Below are 22328 nucleotides of genomic sequence, written 5' to 3'. Positions count from 1 at the left end.
CTTGAAAAAGCCCATTAGAAATGTCCCTCTGAAGGTGCAGCAGAGAAACTCATCTCTATATAACATGTTTTCTCTGCACTGGAGGAACTGCAACGTCCCCCCTGAGAGATGCCACAGCTTGTGGAATGTTCCAGCTTTAGCATCTCTCCAATACTGTAGTTGAATTGGGCCGTAGCCAGAGACTTACTCTTTTCAGGGCTGTGAAGATTTCTCTCCCAGTGATGTCTCAGCATCCTCCACCCCATGTTGTCTTTAACCTCTCTGTGCCTGTCTCCTGTGCCCTCGGTGCTGCAGGCAGAGCCCTCAGCCCTGCTGCGTGTGCAGAGGAGCTGCTCCTGGGCAGAGCTGTCTCTCTGCAGCGCTGCCGCTGCCATGAGTTCCCTGTGTCCCAGGAGCCCAGCCCAGCTCACAGCACAGGAGCAGCCCATGATGTCCCTTTCTCTGTCTCCTCTGGGCTCCTCCAGGTGTCCCTGGGGCACCTGCTGTGAAACAGGCTCAAGTCATCATTGATGTTCCCTCCTTATGCTGGGCAGAAACACTGTGCAATCTGTGTCCCTCTAGATGGTGGAAACCCAGGTGGTGTAGCACTGAACAAGCTTCCGAACATCCACTGCCAGGAAGAGCCCCATGTCTTGTCAAAGCACTGTGACATTTTGGATTATATGAGGTGAGGTGGGACAGCTTGCTGAGCTGTGGTGTTTCAGGTGAAGGATACAGGGTCTGCTGGAGAGAGTCTCAGGGAGGATGAGGACAGAGGGATCCCTCCGTGTGAAGAATCAGCTCAGATATATGGAGCTGCTCAATGACATAGGCAACAGGTTGATTTATCTTGTGTGAGTGAGGATGACAGAGAACTTGGTCAGGATGACACTGTTTCGGCAGTGAGCACTTTGAAACTGTGATAGAAGAATTCCCCCATGGATACCGATGCAGAGTGTCTCCTGAGGAAGTGTGGACAGACAGGAAAAGCAGATTCAACTCCAGCAGATCCCCACCACAGATGACCTGTGTCCATCAGTGCCAGCCCCTCTCCTCAGACCAGAACAAGAGTCCTGCTCCAGCAACAGAGCAGCCTGACCCCAATGAGTGTCTGCAGAAAGAGGTTTCTCTTGCTCCTGGATTCCTCCCTGCAGGCACAGAAATGCTGCCTTGCTCTTCTCCAGGGACATCCCTTTCCCCAGGTGAGGGTGTCCAGCCTGGCCTGGCCGGCTGGTCCTGGTTCCCTCCCTGTGCTCCCCACAGGGCCCTGAGCTGGCCATGCTGCTCTGCAGAGCGAGGGGCTGTGGTGCCCTGGGGCCATGGGTGACTCTGCTCTGGCCACGCTGATTGGGCTGGGAAACAGACCCAGCTGGAGGAGGATCACTGCTGCTGAGCCCTTTCCATCTTCCCAGCTGGCTCAGGAGCCCAGGACAAGGCTGGGCAGGACCATGGGGTGTCTCTCATGGCACAAAGGGCAGGGGAGGGCTGAACCCAGATGGTGTCCTGAAACATTCTCCAGTCTGACATCTTTTGGCATCCTGGCTCCTCACAGCCTGTCCTGGCATTGAAGGGCCCTTGTTACCCTGTGCCCTCCTCAGGTTCACCTCTTCCTCTGGGACACCTTGCATGATCACTCCTTTGACCAGGACTGTTTTGTTTAACCCTGCGGGCAGCTGAACATCACACACAGCCCTTCTCTTCCTCCCTCCAGCCCAGTGGGATGGGAGAGGGAATCAGGAAAGAAATAAACATCTTGGGTTAAAATGAAGGCAGTTTAATGAGACAGAAAGGCAAAACAATAACAAAAGCAGCAATAGCAACAATAGCTACAATAGCAACAATAGCTACAATAGCTACAACAGCTGCAACAGCTACAATAAATATATTATAATAATGATAATAAATAAAATAATTATAGTAATAGTAATTATAATAACAATGATGACAGTAGTAATAGTAGTAATTGCAAAAATGGTAATAATAATAACAGGAGATATAAACCATGTCACGCACAATGCAATTGGTCACAACCCATTGAGTGACACCCAGCCAGATCCGAAACAGTGGTCCCCCAGATAACTTTTCTCTAGTTTACACACCAAGCGTGACATCATATGGTGTGGAATATCCCTTTGGCCACTTGGGCCAGCTGTCCTGCCTGTGCCCCTCCCAGCTTCTTGTGCATCTCCAGCCTCCTTGATGAAAAGTCCTTGGTTTGCGATAAACATGGCTTAGCAACAACCAAAACATCCCTGTGCTATCAACATTCTTCTCAGATTAAATCCAACGCACCGCAATCTACCAGCTACTAGGAAGAAAATTAACTCTCTCCCAGCTGAAACCAGGACAGTGCCCCCCCCGCTTCTTCTGTACCATCTGTGTTGTGCCCGGGTCCCACACTCTCCAATACATTCCAGTTAATCAACAGCACTTTTCCTATCTCTGGATATACACACAGATCTCATTCCTCAGTCTATAGGCCATGCCTCTAAAATGTCCAATGAGTTCATGTGGTCCATGGCTTTGGACTCCAGGGGTCATAAGAGTCTTTCAGGACAGGAGAGATGGTCTTTGCGGTTGGACTGTTGTGTCCTGTGCCCGGAGCTTGTAGCTGGTGTATCTGTCCCAGCCAAGGACAGTGTGTGAGTCTGGATGGGCAGCGAGTGGCACCTCAGGGAGATCCTCTGACAGTGCCTGGCAGCTCCACTCCTCTCCAGGGTGCATCTGCCACTGCTGGTGGGACAGTGCCAGGCAGATCAGTCACAGACGTGTCCCTGTCTTTTGGACGTGTGTGACCAAGAAGGGAGCTCTTCATCCAGGCCTTGGTACCTGACAAATCCCCCTGGGACCCTGAGCCAGACCCCAAGCCTAACCACTTCCACTGACACCACTCCCTAAGACCTAACCCTAACACTTATCTATCCCTTACCCTAACCCTAATCCTAACCCCTGCACTTAAAACTTACCCTACACCTATCATTCACCTAAAACTAACCATAACATTAACCCAATCACCCTAACCCTACTTCTTGCACAAAATCTAACCTAAACCAATCCCTCCCTAACCCTAAAACTAACACCAACCCTAGCCTTACCCTAACTCTTATCTGAAATGTCACCCTGACCTCTAACCCTAACCCATAACCCTAGCCTAACCCTAAAACTAACCCTAACCCATCATACTAACACCAGCCTTAAACCAAACACTAACCTAAACCAAGCCCTAACCTAAATCCTGACCTGCAACTCTTACGACTGACTCTAACCCTAAACTAACCCTAATTCAAACCCTAACCCATTATCCTAACACTAAAGCTATCCCAACCCCTAACCCCTAAACCTAAACCCTTACACTAATCCTAACGACTTACACTAACACTACCCCCTAACCACTAACCAGAATTGCAACCCTTAATGCCAACCCCAACCTCCATCTCCAATATAAATCTAAATCCTCACTCTGACCATTCCACTAACACTACTGCCTAACACTAACCCTAACCCTAGTGCTAACCCCATCCCTAACTCTAACCTAAATCTAAAGCTAAAACGTAATCCTAAATCTAACCCAAAACACCAAACTAACCCCTAACGCTAACTCCAACCCTACATTCTACCCCTCTTCTAAACCTAATCTAACTCTAATACTTACCCATAATCCTAACTCTAACCCTAACCCTAGTCCTACCCATCAACCCTAATATTAAAACCTAATCCTATTCCCTAACTCTGAAACCTAATCCTTAGCCCTAACACTCACTATATCCTAACACTAATCTAATCCTAACTGTAAACCTCATCCAAAGCCCTAACCATAAGTCTAACTGTAAACACCATCCCCTAACTCTAATCTAACCCTAATCCTAAATCTAATCTGAAACTTAACCCTAATTCAAACCCTAAATCCTAAAACTAACCCCAAACCTTAACCACTTCCACTGACACAACTCCCTGGCCCCTAAACCTAACCGTAACCGTAAATCTAAATCTGAAACTAACCACTAACCTTAATTCTAACCTTATCCAACACTAACCCTTATCTAAATGATAACCCTAGTGCTAACTCTAACTCTAAATGGAATCCTACCTCTTAAACCTAACTTAACCCTTAAACTAAGCTCTAACTTGTACCCTAACACTAACCTTAACTGTAATTCCTAACCCTAGCTACAAGTCTAGCCCTAAACATCTAATGCTAACTCTAGCCCTAACCAAAACCATAACACCAGACCTTAACTCTAACCCTTCCCCAACTGGTAATGCCAACTCTAACCCTAACCATCATCTAACCCTAGCTGAAACCCTAACCCTAAGTCATAACTGCTAACCCTAGCCCTATCCTTAACTATAATACTAACTCGTCTCCCTAATCACTAACCCTTCTCCTAACCCATAAAACTAACCCTTAACCATAACCACATATATGAACATTCATTGCTAAACCTCAACCCTGATCCTAACCTCTAAACCATAACTCTAACCCTAACCTAATCTCTATCCCCCTCCCCAAACCCTAACCCTATTCACAACATAATTCTAAATGTATGCTTACCTGCTAACACCTATCCCTAAAAATCGAAACATAATGCTTAACCCATACCCTCACTCTAATCCTAAATCAAAGCCTGAGTCTAAGCCTAAACTCAAACCTGAACCCTAACTCTAACTTTAATCGTAAACCTAAATCTAAATCTAAACTTAACCCTATCCCTGTCCCTAACCCATAAACCTAACCTCTAAAACTAACTACTACAACTGACCCTAACACTACACCCTAACCCTGAAACCGAACACTATTCTAACCCTTACCCTAACCTTAATCCTAACCCCTACCACTAATTCTAACCATAAATCTAAAACTGAGCCCTAACCCTGACTCTAACAGTAACCCTAAACTCTAACCCCAATACTAAACTCTAACCCTAATCTAACACTAACTCTATCACTAACCTAACCTTAATGGTAAGCCGTAATTAACCTAACCTATCCTAACCTAATGCTAATTCTAACTTGAAATCTACACCTAACTCCTAAATTCACCTCTAAACCAAACCTTAAACCTAAACATAACCCTAATCTAATCCTAGCCCCATTCATATCCCTAGCCCATGAACCCAGCCACTAACCCAACCCCAATATCTAACCCTAACCATTACCTCAACCTATAAGCCTAACCCTAAAGCCTAGCCTAATCCTAGGTCTAATCTAATACTAAATCCTAATATATCATTCCAACTATAGCACTAAACCCCTATCCCAAATATAACACTATGTCGAGGGTTAGATTGCGGGGTGACAGTAAAACCCTGGCAGATGTATTGTTAACCCCCTCTCCCCCCCACTTCCCCCTTTTTGCCCCTCCCTCTCCCCCCTTCCCACTCAGGACAGGCGATAGGGAGGAAAAGAAGGACAGAGCGAAGAGAGCTGGAAAAATTAACAATGTTTTACTAATGCTAGTAATAAGAATAGAGAAAATAATACAAAATATACAAAACCAATCTTGAAAGTCTCAGCAACTGCAGAGCCGGCACCTGAAGTCCTGGATTAGACTCTGCAGCCAACCGGAGCTGGATTCAGTCTCTCACTAGGCCTCAGTTCACAGGGACGACTAGTAAGGTCCTCTCCTAATGTCGGCCATAAGGAAAAAAGGAATGAGATCCTTGTGATCTCCCACTTCTACATGAAGTATTCACATGAATGGAATGTTATACACAGTTGGTCAGTTTCTTGGTCACCGGTTTCTCGTCGCCCCTCTCGCGAGATGTCCATCCATGCTTATCAATAAGTTTGCATTCCATTGCTAGGTTTACCAAAACATGTGTCTGGTTCTCCAGAAAAATGCAGTTAATATGAAGGCTTTAGCTGACAGGCAAATTCACTAAAAGAGAAATTTGTTTTTAAAAAAACCAGGATACACTAACACTACCTCTAACCCTAACCCAGTGTCCTATCCCTAATCCTTCAATATAAATCGAAAGCCTAAAACTGACGATTCAAATAACAGAACTCCCTAAGCCGTAAACCTAACACTCATCTATCCCTTACCCTAACCCTAATCCTAATCCCTAAACCTAAAACTTACCCTACACCTATCATTCACCTAACCATAACATTCACCCAAACACCATCATAACCCTACCTCTTGCACAAAATCTAACCTAAACCAAACCCCCTCAACTTGAAAACTAACCCTAGTATAACCCAAAACCTAAACCTAAGCCTATCCCTACCCCTAACCTTAACCACTTACACTAAAACTAACCCTAACTCTACCCTTACCCTCATTCAAACCACTGAAAGCTTACCCTAATGCGACCTCTAACCCTAACCCATAACCCTAGCCTAACCCTAATCCATCATACTAATATCAGCCTTAAAACAAACACTAACCTAAACCAAGCCCTAACCCAAATCCTAACCTGCAACTCTTACGACTGACTCTAACCCTAAACTAACCCTAATTCAAACCCTAACCCATTATCCTAACACTAAAGCTATCCCAACCCCTAACCCCTAAACCTAAACCCTTACACTAATCCTAACGACTTACACTAACACTACCCCCTAACCACTAACCAGAATTGCAACCCTTAATGCCAACCCCAACCTTCATCTCCAATATAAATCTAAAACCTCACTCTGACCGTTCCACTAGCACTACTGCCTAACACTAACCCTAACCCTAATGCTAACCCCATCCCTAACTCTAACCTAAAGCTAAAGCTAAAACGTAATCCTAACTCTAACCCAAAACAGAAAACTAACCCCTAATGCTAACTCCAACCCTACATTCTAACCCTCTTCTAAACCTAATCTAACTCTAATACTTACCAATAATCCTAACTCTAACCCTAACCCTAGTCCTACCCTTCAACCCTAATATTAAAACATAACCCTGACTGCTTACACTTACACTATTCCCTAACTCTGAAACCTATTCCTTAGCCCTAAGATTCACTATATCTTAAAACTAATCTAATCCTAACTGTAAACCTCATCCAAAGCCCTAACCATAAGTCTAACTGTAAACACCATCCCCTAACTCTAATCTAACCCTAACCCTAAATCTAATCTGAAACTTAACCCTAATTCAAACCCTAAATCCTAAAACTAACCCCAAACCTTAACCACTTCCACTGACACAACTCCCTGGCCCCTAAACCTAACCGTAACCGTAAATCTAAATCTAAAACTAACCACTAACCCTAACTCTAACCTGAACACTAACCAAACCTGAAATGTAAATCCAAACTACACCCTAACCCCGAAACGTAACACTATTCCAACCCATACCCTAACCTTACCCCTAACCCCTACCACTAACTCTAACCATAAATGTAAAACTGAGCCCTAACCCTGACTCTAACTCTAACAGTAACCCTAAACTCTAACCCCAATACTAAATTATAACCCTAAACTAACACTAACCCTATCACTAACCTAACCTTAATGGGATGTTCCGTCTGCTCTGTTCTCAGCTGTGGCTGGAGACTGGACCAGTTGGGAGCTGGCAGTGCAAGGGAAATGGGGTGGGCTGGAGCTGGGCACTGACACCACCCCAGCGCTTCCCCCAAGCCCAGCCCTCCTCTCCCAGAGCCCAGGATTCACCAGTGCTCCCCATTGTCAGTGCCAGCAGTGACTGAGGATCCCAGTCCCCAGCTGTCCACATTGCCCATTGCCCCAGCTGTCCTCCCAGCTCCCAGAGTTCCCGAATCCTGGGGTCCCTGGTGCCCCAAGAGGAGGAGTGACTCCCAGCCCCTCATTTATCCAGCCACCTGGATGATAAAGGAAGATCAATAGTAACATGACCATCTGGATGATCGAAGACATAATACTAACATAAGAATATATAAAGGGCCTTGGACAGATTGCTTTGAAGTACGTTTCTCGTAATTGTAAAAAGTTATAGCCCAGACTGGTGAGTTTGGTATCTCGGGCTGGATAACCACCCCCAAGTGCATGGGATGTGTGAATGTCCTTGGGCCTGGTCTGTGAATGAGTGGAAAAACAAGTGAGACAAACATCACATGAGTTTAGTGTGTTCTTAATAACAATTAGTGGAAAAGCACCTTTTTGTAAACATCTTAGTCCAGGCCAGTACCTGTAAATCCTATAAATTGTGAATGGTGAATAAAGAAGGCAGCATAGGCCTAGGTCAGGTCTCTGCTTGGCCAGGCTCTGCGCTCCTTCCTGAACAAGATCTCTGCCTCTGCGTGAATTTCTGTCTGTGTCCTGCAATGCATCGTTTCTACTCCTACCTGCAAAAATGATTCTAACTGCATGAAGAAAATTAACTCAGTTTCAGTCAAATCAATGTAATGAGATGCAGCAGGTGCAAGATCTGCTCAGCATGGTGGTGAAGCTTAAGGAGGAAATTGAGACGCTGAGGACCATCAGGGAGTGCGAAAGGGAGATTGACTGGTGGAGTAACACCCTGACGTGCCAGTCGGAAAGGTCCCAGGGAGGTATCCCCCAAAAGGAGATGGACCTCCTGCCCTCTCAGAAAGAGGCGGAAGTACTGAGACGGCCCCACCCTTGTTGCTGTCAGGCAGAGGTAGGGGACCTAAAAGACGACGAGGGTTGGAAGCGTATTCCGATTCGGCGTCACGGGCAGCCCCCTCCCTGCCTGCTTTGTCTCCTCAGGTGCCCCTCCATAATAGGTTTGAGGCCTTGGATCTGGAAGAAGAGGTAGGTGAGGAGGCAGTGCCAAGCCTGCCTACAAGATCACATAGGAAGAGGCGGTTGACTCCACAACTTAAGACTGCCTCTATTAAGAAAGAAATAAGGGTGATAGTAATAGGAAATTCCCTTCTGAAAGGAACAGAGGGCCCAATATGCAGAGTTGACCCTCATCTTAGAGAAGTTTGTAGTCTACCTGGAGCCCGGATCAAGGATATTGCTAGAGAGCTCCCAAGACTGGTGCACCCGACAGACTACTACCCGCTGCTGGTCTTCCAGACAGATGGGGAGGAAGCTGCTTCCCGTAGTCTGAGGGCAATGAAGAATGATTTCAAGGTCTTGGGAAGGATGGTGAAAGACTCAGGGGCTCAAGTGATCTTTTCTTCACTCCTTCCATCTTCAAGTGACGATGTGGGATGGAATAGGAAAATTCATTCTCTAAATGGTTGGCTCCAAGAGTGGTGCTACAGGCAGGGCTTTGGATTTTTTGATAATGGTTGGTTCTATAAGACACCAGTCCGGACAGTGTCACGTGGGAAAGGTTTATCTCAGAGGGGCAAAAGAATGCTGGGGCAGGAATTAGCTGGGCTCATTTGGAGAGCTTTAAACTAGGCTCGAAGGGGGATGGGGTTGTAGCTGGGCTTGTCCCAGTGGGGCAGCATTCTAGAACTGATGAGGACCAGGTGGCCTCCTATGCTCCTAGGGAGAAATGGGAGTGCTCTGCTCGCTCCTTGAAATGCCTGTACACCAATGCGCGCAGCATGGGGAATAAGCAGGAGGAGTTAGAATCCTATGTTCGGCTGGGAGATTATGACCTGGTGGCAATTACAGAAACATGGTGGGACAGTTCACATGACTGGAATGTGGTCATGGATGGCTATGCCCTTTTCAGGAAAGACAGATCAGCCAGGCGTGGTGGTGGAGTTGCTCTCTATGTGAGAGAGCAACTACAATGTACTAAATTCTGCCCAGGAGTGGATGATGAGCGAGTTGAGAGTGTATGGGTCAGGATCAAGGGGCAGGCTGGCAGGGGTGACACTGTTGTGGGTGTCTGTTACAGGCCACCAGATCAGGCTGAGGAAGTTGATGAGGCCTTCTATGGGCAGCTGAGAGTGGCCTCGCAGTCACAGGCCCTGGTTGTTGTGGGTGATTTTAACTTCCCTGATGTTTGCTGGAAGGACCATTCAGCCAGCCAGCCACAGTCCAGGAGGTTCCTCCAGTGCATTGATGATAACTTCCTCATGCAAATGGTGGAGGAGCCGACTAGGAGAGGTGCACTGCTGGATCTCATCCTCACTAACAAGGAGGGTCTGGTCGAAGCAGTAAAGGTTGAGGGCTGCCTGGGTTGCAGTGACCACGAGATGGTGGAGTTCAGCATCTTGTGTGGCAGGAACAGCATAGCAAGTAGAATTGCAACCCTGGACTTTAGCAGGGCTAACTTTGGCCTTTTCAAGCAATTTCTGGGGGAAATCCCATGGGCAAGACTGCTTGAAGGAAAAGGGGCCCAAGAGAGCTGGATTGCATTCAGAGATTGCTTCTTCCGCGCTCAGGATCAGAGCATCCCCACACGTAGGAAGTCAAGGAAGGGAGCCAGGAGGCCTGCGTGGTTGAATAGGAATCTGTTGGGTATGCTCAAGCAGAAGAGGAGAGTTTACAGGTCATGGAAGCAGGGGCTGGCCACTTGGGAAGAATATAAGGCTGCTGTTAGAGGATGTAGAAAGGCAGCTAGGATAGCCAAGGCCTCCTTAGAATTACAGCTGGTGAGAGGGGTCAAGGACAGCAAAAAGAACTTTTTCAAATACATAGCGGATAAAACTAATACCAGAGGCAATGTAGGCCCACTGAGGAATGGGGTGGGTGCCCTGGTGGCGGAAGATACAGAGAAGGCAGAATTACTGAATGCCTTCTTTGTCTCTGTCTACTCTGCTGGAGGCTGTCCTGGGGAGCCCTGTACCCCTGAGACCCCAGATGAAGCCAGGTCAATGGAGGAGCTTGCTTTAGTTGATGAGGACTGGGTTAAGGAGCAATTAAATAGACTGGACATCCATAAATCCATGGGTCCAGATGGGATGCATCCGCGGGTGCTGAGGGAGCTGGCTGAGGTCATTGCTGGACCGCTCTCCATCATCTTTGTCAAGTCTTGGGAAACGGGAGAGGTGCCCGAGGATTGGAGGAAAGCAAATGTCACTCCAATCTTCAAAAAGGGCAAGAAGGAGGACCCGGGTAATTATAGACCGATCAGCCTCACCTCTGTCCCTGGGAAAGTAATGGAACAACTTATCCTTGGTGCTATCTCAAGGCATATCAAGGATAGGAAGGTTATTAGGGGCAGTCAGCATGGCTTTACCAAGGGTAAGTCATGCTTGACCAACCTCATAGCCTTTTATGAGAATGTAACAAGGTGGATGAATGATGGCAGAGCGGTGGATGTGGTCTACCTTGACTTCAGTAAAGCCTTTGACACAGTCTCCCACAGCATCCTAGTTGCTAAGTTGAGGAGGTGTGGTCTAGACAATAGAGTAGTGAGGTGGGTTACAAACTGGCTGAAGGAGAGAAGCCAGAGAGTGGTAGTCAATGGTGCGGAGTCTAGTTGGAGACCAGTATCTAGTGGAGTACCTCAGGGGTCAGTACTAGGGCCAGTATTATTCAATATATTCATTAACGACTTAGACGAGGGAATAGAGTGTACTATCAGCAAGTTTGCTGATGACACTAAGCTGGGAGGAGTGGCTGACACGCCAGAAGGCTGTGCTGCCATCCAGCGAGACCTAGACAGGCTGGAGAGTTGGGCGGGGAATAACCTAATGAAATTTAACAAGGAAAAGTGTAGAGTCCTGCATCTGGGCAGGAACAACCCCAGGTTCCAGTATAGGTTGGGAAATTACATATTAGAGAGCAGTGTAGGGGAAAGGGACCTGGGGGTCCTGGTGGGCAACAGGATGACCATGAGCCAGCACTGGGCCCTTGTGGCCAGGAAGGCCAATGGCATCCTGGGATGTATTAGAAAGGGGGTGGTTAGTAGATCGAGAGAGGTCCTCCTGCCCCTCTACTCTGCCCTGGTGAGACCACATCTGGAATATTGTGTCCAGTTCTGGGCCCCTCAGTTCAAGAAGGAGAAGGAACTGCTGGAGAGGGTCCAGCGTAGGGCAACGAAGATGATTAAGGGAGTGGAGCCTCTCCCTTATGAGGAAAGGCTGAGGGAGCTGGGTCTCTTTAGTTTGGAGAAGAGGAGACTGAGGGGTGACCTTATTAATGTTTATAAATATATAAAAGGTGAGTGCCATGAGAATGGAGCTAGGCTCTTCTCGTTGGCAAACAATGATAGGACAAGGGGCAATGGGATCAAGCTGGAACACAAGAGGTTCCACTTAAATTTGAGAAAAAACTTCTTCTCAGTAAGGGTGACAGAGCACTGGAACAGGCTGCCCAGGGGGGTTGTGGAGTCTCCTTCTCTGGAGACATTCAAGACCCACCTGGACATGTTCCTGTGCAACCTCACTTAGGCATTCCTGCTCCAGCAGGGGGATTGGACTAGATGATCTTTTGAGGTCCCTTCCAATCCAGAACATACTGTGATACTGTGATACTGTGATAGATTCGAACAACCTTTTCTTGAGGAAGATCCTGGTAATGGGGTTTGAACTAGATGATCTTTAAGGTCTCTTCCAACCCAAACCGTTCTGTGATTCTAAGGGAAGAGGGAGATATGTTCCATTATCCTTTCCACAAGGTAGAATACCTACCACAACACAGTAAATACGGCAGAAGACATCAAATGCCTTGATTATGAATCCCCCCTGCACACCTCGGCCCTTCTCATGGCTTTTATTGCTGAGCATGGCAAGAGGACAAGCAAGCTCCAGCTGGTCTGACTATACTGACTGACTTCCATGGTCATGGGGAACCCGAGAACATTCCCTCCTCTCATCAGGGGAAGTGTCAGAGGGGAAGACACCACAGCATCATTCGGGTTTCCACTCTCCTGAATGGGAGTTCAGGAGGTCTCAGGTCTGACCTCCTCCTCACAGCACGTTCAGCTGTGAAGTGAGACCACGTTACTCAAGGCTTTATCATGTGGGGGCTGGAAAACATCCAAGGACAGAGACAGCACAACAAAGCTGGGGAGCTGCTCCAATGCTTTGATGCCTTCACGGAGAAGAATATTTTCCTTATCTGCATCCTGAACCTTCCTTATTTCAACATCTGACTGTTGTCTATTATCCTTCTGCCAAGCATGGCCATGACAAGACTGGCTCCACCTTCTGGAGAAACCTCCCCGCAGGGACAGAGAGGCTATTACGAGGTGCCCAAAGCCTTCTCTTCTCCAGGCTGAACAAAGGCCCTTTCCCTCAGTTTCTCCTCCCAGCAAGTGTCCCAGTCCCTGAGCATCTTAGCAGCCCTCCACTGACCTCTCTCCCAGTTATCAACATCTTCAGGGGTTAGTCTATGCCAGGTGCAGGACCTGCCCTTTGTCCTTCTCTGTCGTGATGTTCCTGACAGGACAGCCCTCCTGCCTATGAGGTTTCTCAACTTAGCATCATCAACAAATGTGCTGAGAGTTGTCTCCTCAAGGTCACAGATTATTAAAGTATTAAACTGCCCAGGTCTCAGCAGAGTCCCCTGTGCTGCCCCACAAGCCCCCAGTAAGTCCCAGTGGTCTCGAGGTTGGGCATGAGACCCCTTCACCACTGCTCTGTCAGCCTGATATCCAACTGTTTTCACCCATCTATTTGTCAACCCATCTGACTGTAATGGCCTACCTCGGGTACAAGAACATTGAGGGACAGCATGCCAAGAGCCTTGCTGAAGCTGAGGTAAATGACAGCCACTGTTCTCCCCTCACGCAGAAATGCAGTTACTTCATCATGAAGCCAATCAAGTTTGTGAGACATTAATTACCCTTGCTAAGTCCATGCTGATGGTTTTTGGACATGTTTTGCTCTTTTAGGTGCCCAGAAATGTCACCCAAGAGGACTCATTGGACAGGTCACTCCTCACCAGAGTGTTCTTGTACAGCTTGTGGTTCCCTGGCAGGCACTTTTGGCTGCAACATTGGGTTTTTCTCACTCACAAGAGACCTCTACCAATCCTGTGATCTTTCAAAAGGGATATTCCAAAGATGAGTTGATCTCTGGGAACATCCTTGTCACTATTGCACCTGTTATATGGTGTATTTAATTTCTGTGATCTTTCACCTATTTTCACCTGTCCTGAATTAATGACTGTTTCTAAAGTCCCATTTTCAGTTGCAGACTCTCTAGACAAAGACCCTTTCCAGTATTCTCTACTTTTCTCTTTCTCTTATTCTTTATTAATTCAGATTGCTCCCAACTTGCCAGATGCTGTTTTGAACTTCAGGTAGTTAAATGTTTGCCTGTTTTGCAGTAGTTTAATTGTCTCCTTAGTCAACTCTTTAATTATGTTTGTATCTTTATTCTTTTATCTGCTTACCTAAAACATTTCTCATAAGATTATCCCTTGTTGAAAGACAACCTCATTAAAGGTAGCTTGTACTTAACTTATGGTGGAGGAGTGTGTTTTATTATTTTTGAAGCTTAATTGTGCTTCACCTTTCTTTGTTTGTAATTAGGAAAAATCATTCCATGTCTCTGCGTAGCCAGCTTTCTAGGAAGAGCATTTGGGAAATGGTGCAAAGGAGCTGTAACATCCAGCTGCAGAGAAATGTGGACAAATCTGATGTAAAGAAAAGTGAGAACAAGTCCCAGGGGGTAATGAGAGAAAGGGTTAGGTTTGGCAGGTGAGGAGGAGCGTTGTCCATACTATGTTGGATGTCAAGGGACTGCTTTTCCTAGCTGTCCAGACCTACTGAGGAGACATTCTGGATCGTTATCAATGAGAGAACGCTACTATCACCTGTTCACTGAACTGAAAAGGAACATAATATGCCCTTCAAAATACAGAATAATTTCTGCTAAGTGCATTTTGAAATCTTCCTTCTTTGCTACATTATGAAACAGCTCAAATTAGTTTTAGTGTCTTGAAGACTTGAAGAAAATTACAGGAAGAGAAAGAGTTCATTAATACTTTCTGTATTTTAATGAGCCCCATGGTGTATTTGGCCCTTAGTCCATGAACTACAGATACTGAGAGGAGACTGAACAAATCGCTCAGGAGGTGGAAGTCAGAAACACAACTCAAAGTACCTTGAAGTATTGATTGACCCCACTGAGGGTCATTATTGACAAAGCCTCTCCATGGACTCGTTAGAGAAGATAATTGAAGGTTGTGATTGCAGGTAGGAAAAGGCACTGTACAGGTTGGTCTGCTATGGAGAAAATCCTTGGTCTGTTTTACCAGCTAAAGGCCAAACCCTGACCCCAGGCCCTGGGAAGACGGATCCCTCATGCGTGGCTCAGGGCTCTTCCTGGAGCAGTGGGGTGTGAGATTGAGCAAGGCCAAGTGTAGGAAACTGTACAACCCCTCCTGGCTTCCCCAAAAAGGGGCAACGAGAATCAAAGTCCAGGGCCTCAAAACAGAGTTTATCCTGGTAGCTCTCAGAGACAGATACAACTGCCATAGCCAGGGGGACAAAGACCTTGGTCCTGTCTGCCATTTCAGCCTCACCAGAGCCCTTGGCCATGTCTACTATCCCAAGAGAACTGGATTGCATTCAGAGATTGCTTCTTCCACGCTCAGGATCAGAGCATCCCCACACGTAGGAAGTCAAGGAAGGGAGCCAGGAGGCCTGCGTGGTTGAGTAGGGATCTGTTGGGTATGCTCAAGCAGAAGAGGAGAGTTTACAGGTCATGGAAGCAGGGGCTGGCCACTTGGGAAGAATATAAGGCTGCTGTTAGAGGATGTAGGAAGGCAGCTAGGATAGCCAAGGTCTCCTTAGAATTACAGCTGGCGAGAGGTGTCAAGGACAGCAAAAAGAAGTTTTTCAAATACATAGCGGATAAAACTAATACCAAAGGCAATGTAGGCCCACTGATGAATGGGGTGGGTGCCCTGGTGGCAGAAGATACAGAGAAGGCAGAATTACTGAATGCCTTCTTTGTCTCTGTCTACTCTGCCGGAGGCTGTCCTGGGGAGCCCTGTGCCCCTGAGACCCCGGATGAAGCCAGGTCAATGGAGGAGTTTGCTTTAGTTGATGAGGACTGGGTTAGGGAGCAATTAAATAGTCTGGACATCCATAAATCCATGGGTCCAGATGGGATGCATCCGCGGGTGCTGAGGGAGCTGGCTGAAGTCATTGCTGGACCGCTCTCCATCATCTTTGTCAAGTCTTGGGAAACGGGAGAGGTGCCCGAGGATTGGAGGAAAGCAAATGTCACTCCAGCCTTCAAAAAGGGCAAGAAGGAGGACCCGGGTAATTATAGACCGATCAGCCTCACCTCTGTCCCTGGGAAAGTAATGGAACAGCTTATCCTTGGTGCCATCTCAAGGCATATCAAGGATGAGAGGGTTATTAGGGGCAGTCAGCATGGCTTTACCAAGGGTAGGTCATGCTTGACCAACCTCATAGCCTTTTATGAGAATGTAACAAGGTGGATGAATGATGGCAGAGCGGTGGATGTGGTCTACCTTGACTTCAGTAAAGCCTTTGACACAGTCTCCCACAGCATCCTCACAGCTAAGTTGAGGAGATGTGGCCTAGACAATAGAGTAGTGAGGTGGGTTACAAACTGGCTTAAGGAGAGAAGCCAGAGAGTGGTAGTCAATGGTGCGGAGTCTAGTTGGAGTCCAGTATCTAGTGCAGTGCCTCAGGGGTCAGTACTGGGGCCAGTATTATTCAATATATTCATTAACGATTTAGACGAGGGAATAGAGTGTACTATCAGCAAGTTTGCTGATGACACTAAGCTGGGAGGAGTGGCTGACACGCCAGAAGGCTGTGCTGCCATCCAGCGAGACCTGGACAGGCTGGAGAGTTGGGCAGGGAATAACCTAATGAAATTTAACAAGGGAAAGTGTAGAGTCCTGCATCTGGGCAGGAACAACCCCAGGTTCCAGTATAGGTTGGGAAATTACATATTAGAGAGCAGTGTAGGGGAAAGGGACGTGGGAGTCCTGGTGGACAACAGGATGACCATGAGCCAGCACTGTGCCCTTGTGGCCAGGAAGGCCAATGATACCTGGGGTGTATTAGAAGGGAGGTGGATAGTAGATCAAGAGAGGTCCTCCTGCCCCTCTACTCTGCCCTGGTGAGACCACATCTGGAATATTGTGTCCAGTTCTGGGCCCCTCAGTTCAAGAAGGACAGGGAACTGCTGGAGAGGGTCCAGCGTAGGGCAACGAAGATGATTAAGGGAGTGGAGCACCTTCCTTATGAGGAAAGGCTGAGGGAGCTGGGTCTCTTTAGTTTGGAGAAGAGGAGACTGAGGGGTGACCTTATTAATGTTTATAAATATATAAAGGGTGAGTGCCATGAGGATGGAGCCAGGCTCTTCTCGTTGGCAAACAATGATAGGACAAGGGGTAACGGGATCAAGCTGGAACACAAGAGGTTCCACTTAAATTTGAGAAAAAACTTCTTCTCAGTAAGGGTGACAGAGCACTGGAACAGGCTTCCCAGGGGGGTTGTGGAGTCTCCTTCTCTGGAGACATTCAAAACCCGCCTGGACATGTTCCTATGCGACCCCACTTGGGCGTTCCTGCTCCAACAGGGGGATTGGACTGGATGATCTTTTGAGGTCCCTTCCAATCCCAAACATACTGTGGTACTGTGATACTTCATGTTTGCTAATACTGTCCCCTTCAGGCACCTTTGTCCCTTCAGGCTGTTAACATCCATCTTGCCTTCCTACCTAGCTCTCATCCCAGCATTCCTACTTTCACTGATGTCTCTCCACCCTCACTGCTCTTTCCTTGAAGCCCAAAGCCATGGGCTGATCCAGACTCCCTCTGCGTGACCTCTTGTACCACAGCACTGCCCTTGGACTGAGATGTCTTTTTCTGAACCTCCAATCTGAACCTTCCAAGTTGCACTTTGTGGAGGTTTCCTTCACTTTCTACTACCAAGAAAAGCTCCATTATCTCTGAAACCACCCTTCTAGCAGTTGCAGGCTACTGCTCCAGTGCCCTGAGCCTGCACTTCACCAGGCTCCAGAAACCCAGGTCTCTCAGCCTCTCTCAAAGGCCCCAAACCCCATCCTGGCAGATCTCTGAAGTTTCTCTAGTTCCTCTCCATTCCTCCAGAACAGGGAGTCCCACACCCAGACACACTAGCCCAGATGCGGCCACCACAGCACCGATTCAAAGGGGACGATAATTCTGTTGTTTTTTGGCCACACTCCTCCTAACGCAGCCCCACATGCCCTTGGCCTTACTCATGGTGAGCGTGCACCACTGGCTCGTATGGCATCCCTCGTCATGCCCAGCCCCTTCTGCTCAGAATCACTCCTGAGCTGTTCAGGTCCCAGCGTGCCCTCATGTGTGGGGTTATTCTGCCCCCAGTAAAGAACCGGCAACTTCTCCTTCTAAAATTTCATGAGGTTTTATTGCCCAATCCCAGAGTTTTTCAAGGTTCTCCTGGAGTGAAGCTCTGCTTTGCCAGCTGTTCATGAGTCCTTGTAGATGGCCTATCAGGTTTGTGGTGCCCCTGAAAGATCAGAGTATCAGTCATTACAAGACACTCCAGATGAGTGAAGGAGGTACTAGTTTAACTGAATAGGTGATCAAGGGATTAATCCCCTTGGTCAAAACCTGAGAAAGATTGAATGAAAATACAAAGGAAGCCAAACTCAGGCCAGGGAGGATACCCTGATGGTAACCAAGAAGGTATGGGAAGGCTGTTTTCATCTTTTCCCAAAGCCTCGTCCTCTCCTGGCTTTTCACTTTCAAAGTAAAGGTACACAATGGGCTGCATTAGTGGGAGTGTGGCCAACCAGACAAGATACTTGTCATCTCCCTTGACTCAGCACTGCCAGATGGTTGAGAGAGGTCATCCTTCTTCTCTACTCAGCGCTGCTACAATTTGTCTGACACACTATACCTACAGCTATAAATATACCAAAACTTTTTGAGAATAAACAGGATTGTAAGGAATCTCCAACTGGGTTTTTAAACCGTCTCAAAGAGACATCTAGTTAAAACAAATGATTGAAAAAAGTTTTAATCAGGTAATAGCCATGCAATTACATACTGCTATGGCTATGCACTTAGTAAACACAAAGGGGAGATGTGGCAGCGTGCTAAGATTGGACCTGTGAGAAACTGCGAGAGTCGACAGTGTGAGAACGAGCGCTAGTGGAAAAATACAAGAAGCAAGTACTGTATGCTATGTGAGACATCAAGGACAGAGGGACTGATACAGGATTGATACATCAAGGACAGAGGGATACCATAAGACAGACAAAACCTGTGTTTACACCAGTAACTTTGGTGGGAACATGAAATATATCGCTTATATAATGACTCACTTGGCAAATCAGCAAATGCTTGAGCAAGAATCATAGCAAGTATAAATGCAAGCCTGAGTTTGTAATAAATGTCTCTCATTGCACCTTCCCGAGAGTCCGTGCCTCATTCACTGCACCCTCACTGGCTGTTTGTTGAAACACAAAGCCATGGGCTGATCCCAACTGCCTCTGGGTGACCTCCTTCACCGCAGCACTGCCCTTCCACTGACGTTTCTTCCTCCTGATATCCAGAATGCACCTCCCAAGTTGTCCTTTTTTGAGTTATTTTTTTTTCCCCTCTCTGGCCTCTTCCCACTACCATGGAAAGCTCGACTATCTCAGAAACTGCTCTGCAGGCAGGGACCCCAACGCGTCAGGCTTCTTGTGGTCTTTAGCCTGACCAGAGAGAAGTAACCTCACCATGGACTCCTTATGCACCCATGGATGTTGAGAGACAGAGTGTTTCCCTTGTACACACAGATGCAGGAGTCACTGTGTCTCTCTGACCTCCTGCTGCCACTCCAGGGGGCTGGGAGGCACCTCAGCCCTGCCATTTGTCACCCTTCTCTGCACTTACATGAGATGCCTCATGGCATAAAGAATGGAGGTGGGATCTTCTGTTCCAGGAAGCACATCCCAGTGCTACATTCAGGTGGTTCCCCAAAGGATGTTACTCTCAATATGAAATCGCATCAAGACACTGTCTGTCCCACTGACCTTCATGAAACCCCAAGGAATAGCTGATGGTGTTTCTGCTCACTCGGGTTCATCACCTCAGAAGCACTTTGTGCATTTGTTTACATCTTGTCTATACAATGCAAACATGGACATCTGACCTACTCATTAGTTGTGCTGCCAGGGAGGGACAAAGAACCTCTTCAAGCTGAAGTGAGAAGCCAGTGCTGGAAATGGTGGATGTGAGAGACCGGTCCGTGACGACTGACCTGCAGCAGGTGGTCTAGGGTGTCCAGTGGACACGGGCACAACCACTCAGTGAGAAAATTATTTACATTATCTATGCTATGCCGAAGATTATGGGCAGTTTATTGCTTCATAAAACAGCCATTCATTAGTTGCCACACTGAATCCTTGATCTCCTTGTTCCTCATACTGTAGATGAGGGGGTTCACTGCTGGAGGCACCACTGAGTACAGAACAGACACTACCAGATCCAGGGATGGGGAGGAGATGGAGGGGGGCTTGAGGTAGGAAAATATGATAGTGCTGACAAACAGGGAGACCACGGCCAGGTGAGGGAGACACATGGAAAAGGCTTTGTGCCGTCCCTGCTCAGAGGGGATCCTCAGCACAGCCCTGAAGATCTGCACATAGGACAGCACAATGAACACAAAACAGCCGAATGCCACTGAGAAAGAAATCACAAGAACCCAGACTTCCCTGAGGTAGGTGTCTGAGCAGGAGAGCTTGAGGATCTGGGGGATTTCACAGAAGAACTGGTCCACAGCATTGCCCTTGCAGAGTGGTAGTGAAAACGTATTTGCTGTGTGCAGCAGAGAATACAGGAACCCAGTGGCCCAGGCAGCTGCTGCCATGTGCACACAAGCTCTGCTGCCCAGGAGGGTCCCGTAGTGCAGGGGTTTGCAGATGGCAGCATAGCGGTCATAGGCCATGATGGTGAGGATAGAATACTCTGCTGAAGCTAAAAAGACAAACAGAAACACTTGGGCAGCACATCCTGTGTAGGAGATGGCCCTGGTGTTCCAGATGGAATTGGCCATGGACTTGGGGACAGTGGTTGAGATGTAGCCCAGGTCAATGACGGAGAGGTTGAGCAGGAAGAAGTACATGGGGGTGTGCAGGTGCTGGTCCCAGGCTATGGTGGTGATGATGAGGCCGTTGCCCAGGAGGGCAGCCAGGTAGATGCCCAGGAAGAGCCAGAAGTGCAAGAGCTGCAGCTCCCGTGTGTCTGTGAATGCCAGGAGGAGGAACTGGGTGATGGAGCTGCTGTTGGACATTTGCTGATTTTGGCTATGGGGGCTATCACAGAAGAAAAAGACAGTGAGAATTTTGGGGAGATTTCTCTGAGCAAAGTCTAAGCCATTTCTCACACACCCTCCCCCTGCTCTACAGCCCCTTGTCCTTTTCCAGACCTTCCCTCAGCTCCGTGTCTGAGCCCTGGGTGGTGCTGGCTGGAGGTGCATGAGGAGCAGGGCCTGTGCCCGCTGGCTGCTGAAGAGTCAGCCCTGCTCTGCAGCAGTGGGGTCATGGGAACGGGGGCAGGGGACTGTCCTGGGGTTCAGCTTTGTCACATGAAGCTGCTCCTGGTGCAGAGATACCTGTCAGCATCTGCACTCCCAGGGATAAGGAAATGAGGTGGCAGAAGGCATTTTGAGAGGTTTGGGGTTTTTTACAGCTCCTTCTCCCCTCTCACCCTGGGGAATGTTCTTGGATGTCAGAAACCATCAGCATTTCTGCTGCACTCAGGGAGAACAGAGCGAGTCCTGCAAGGCAAGAGGCTGCCTGTGGCTTAGTGCAGAGTGAGGGGAGCTGGTCTGTCCCTCTGTCTTGCTCCAGCTGCCCTGGGCTGGCACTTTTCTGAGATGGAGGGTGATCACACTCCCATGTTACCCTGAAAAGCCACCAGACACTGCTAAGAGCAGAGGGATCCACCTCAGACCACTACACATCTCACTGTTTTCTAAGGTCTCAGCAGCTCACATTTAGCCCAGGGCAGAAGTAGCTCATTTCACAAACCAAACAGCATTTTGACTGTCGCACCATTTCTGTGCTTCTCCTTGAGACTTTCAGATAACACAGATGCTATAGGATGGGTTTGCATCCCAGAGGGGAGCTCACAGCTGGGATGGAAACCTCATGCAGATAGCCAAGAGTCCTAATGATGGCATTTGATTCAGGGAGATTCAGCCCCACAGACTTCATTGCCCACATCCCACAGGTCAGAGCAAAGCTGGGACACGTGTGCCCATGGACACACCTGCAGGAAAGGACCCACAAGATCGGGCTGTGACTCTGCAGTTGAAACTGCCATCCCCAGAGAGCCTGACAGCAAGAACAAGATCCCAACAGCAGTGACCCAGAGCAGGGGAGCAAGAAGGAAAAATCTGGTGAGGGTGGGTGTGAGAGAGGCCAGGGCAGGGGCAGCCGGGCACTCAGACAGCGTCACCCTTCCCCAGCTGTGCAGCCACCTCCCAGACACCAACAGTGCCGGGCAGCTGCTCTCAGCCCCTGTGCTCTGCAGAGGAACTGGAGCTCTGGCTGCACAGGAGCTGCTTCATGCCTTGGAGCCCCCGGCCCTGAGGGCAGAGGCTTTGCTGGGTGGGAGAGCAG

At 48.0% G+C, this 22328-nt stretch overlaps 1 protein-coding gene across 1 annotated transcript in view; it reads right to left on the bottom strand.

Annotated features, from left to right (window-relative positions):
* The window catches only part of LOC308048809 (olfactory receptor 14C36-like), a gene marked incomplete at its 5' end in the record, with an annotated part of 80264 nt that extends 59269 nt beyond the window's left edge, over window positions 1–20995 (bottom strand). Inside the window, one exon of the mRNA XM_080358118.1 lies at window positions 20702–20995. Coding sequence (XP_080214244.1) covers window positions 20702–20995 — 294 coding nt within the window. The remainder of the gene's footprint in view (window positions 1–20701) is intronic.
* Between the last annotated feature and the right edge of the window lie 1333 nt (window positions 20996–22328).

The sequence above is a fragment of the Nesoenas mayeri genome (assembly GCF_963082525.1).
Source record: "Nesoenas mayeri genome assembly, chromosome: 23".
NCBI classification, from domain to species: domain Eukaryota; kingdom Metazoa; phylum Chordata; class Aves; order Columbiformes; family Columbidae; genus Nesoenas; species Nesoenas mayeri.
The sequence above is the reverse complement of the archived record's forward strand: the minus strand, read 5'-3'. Positions and strand labels throughout refer to the sequence as shown.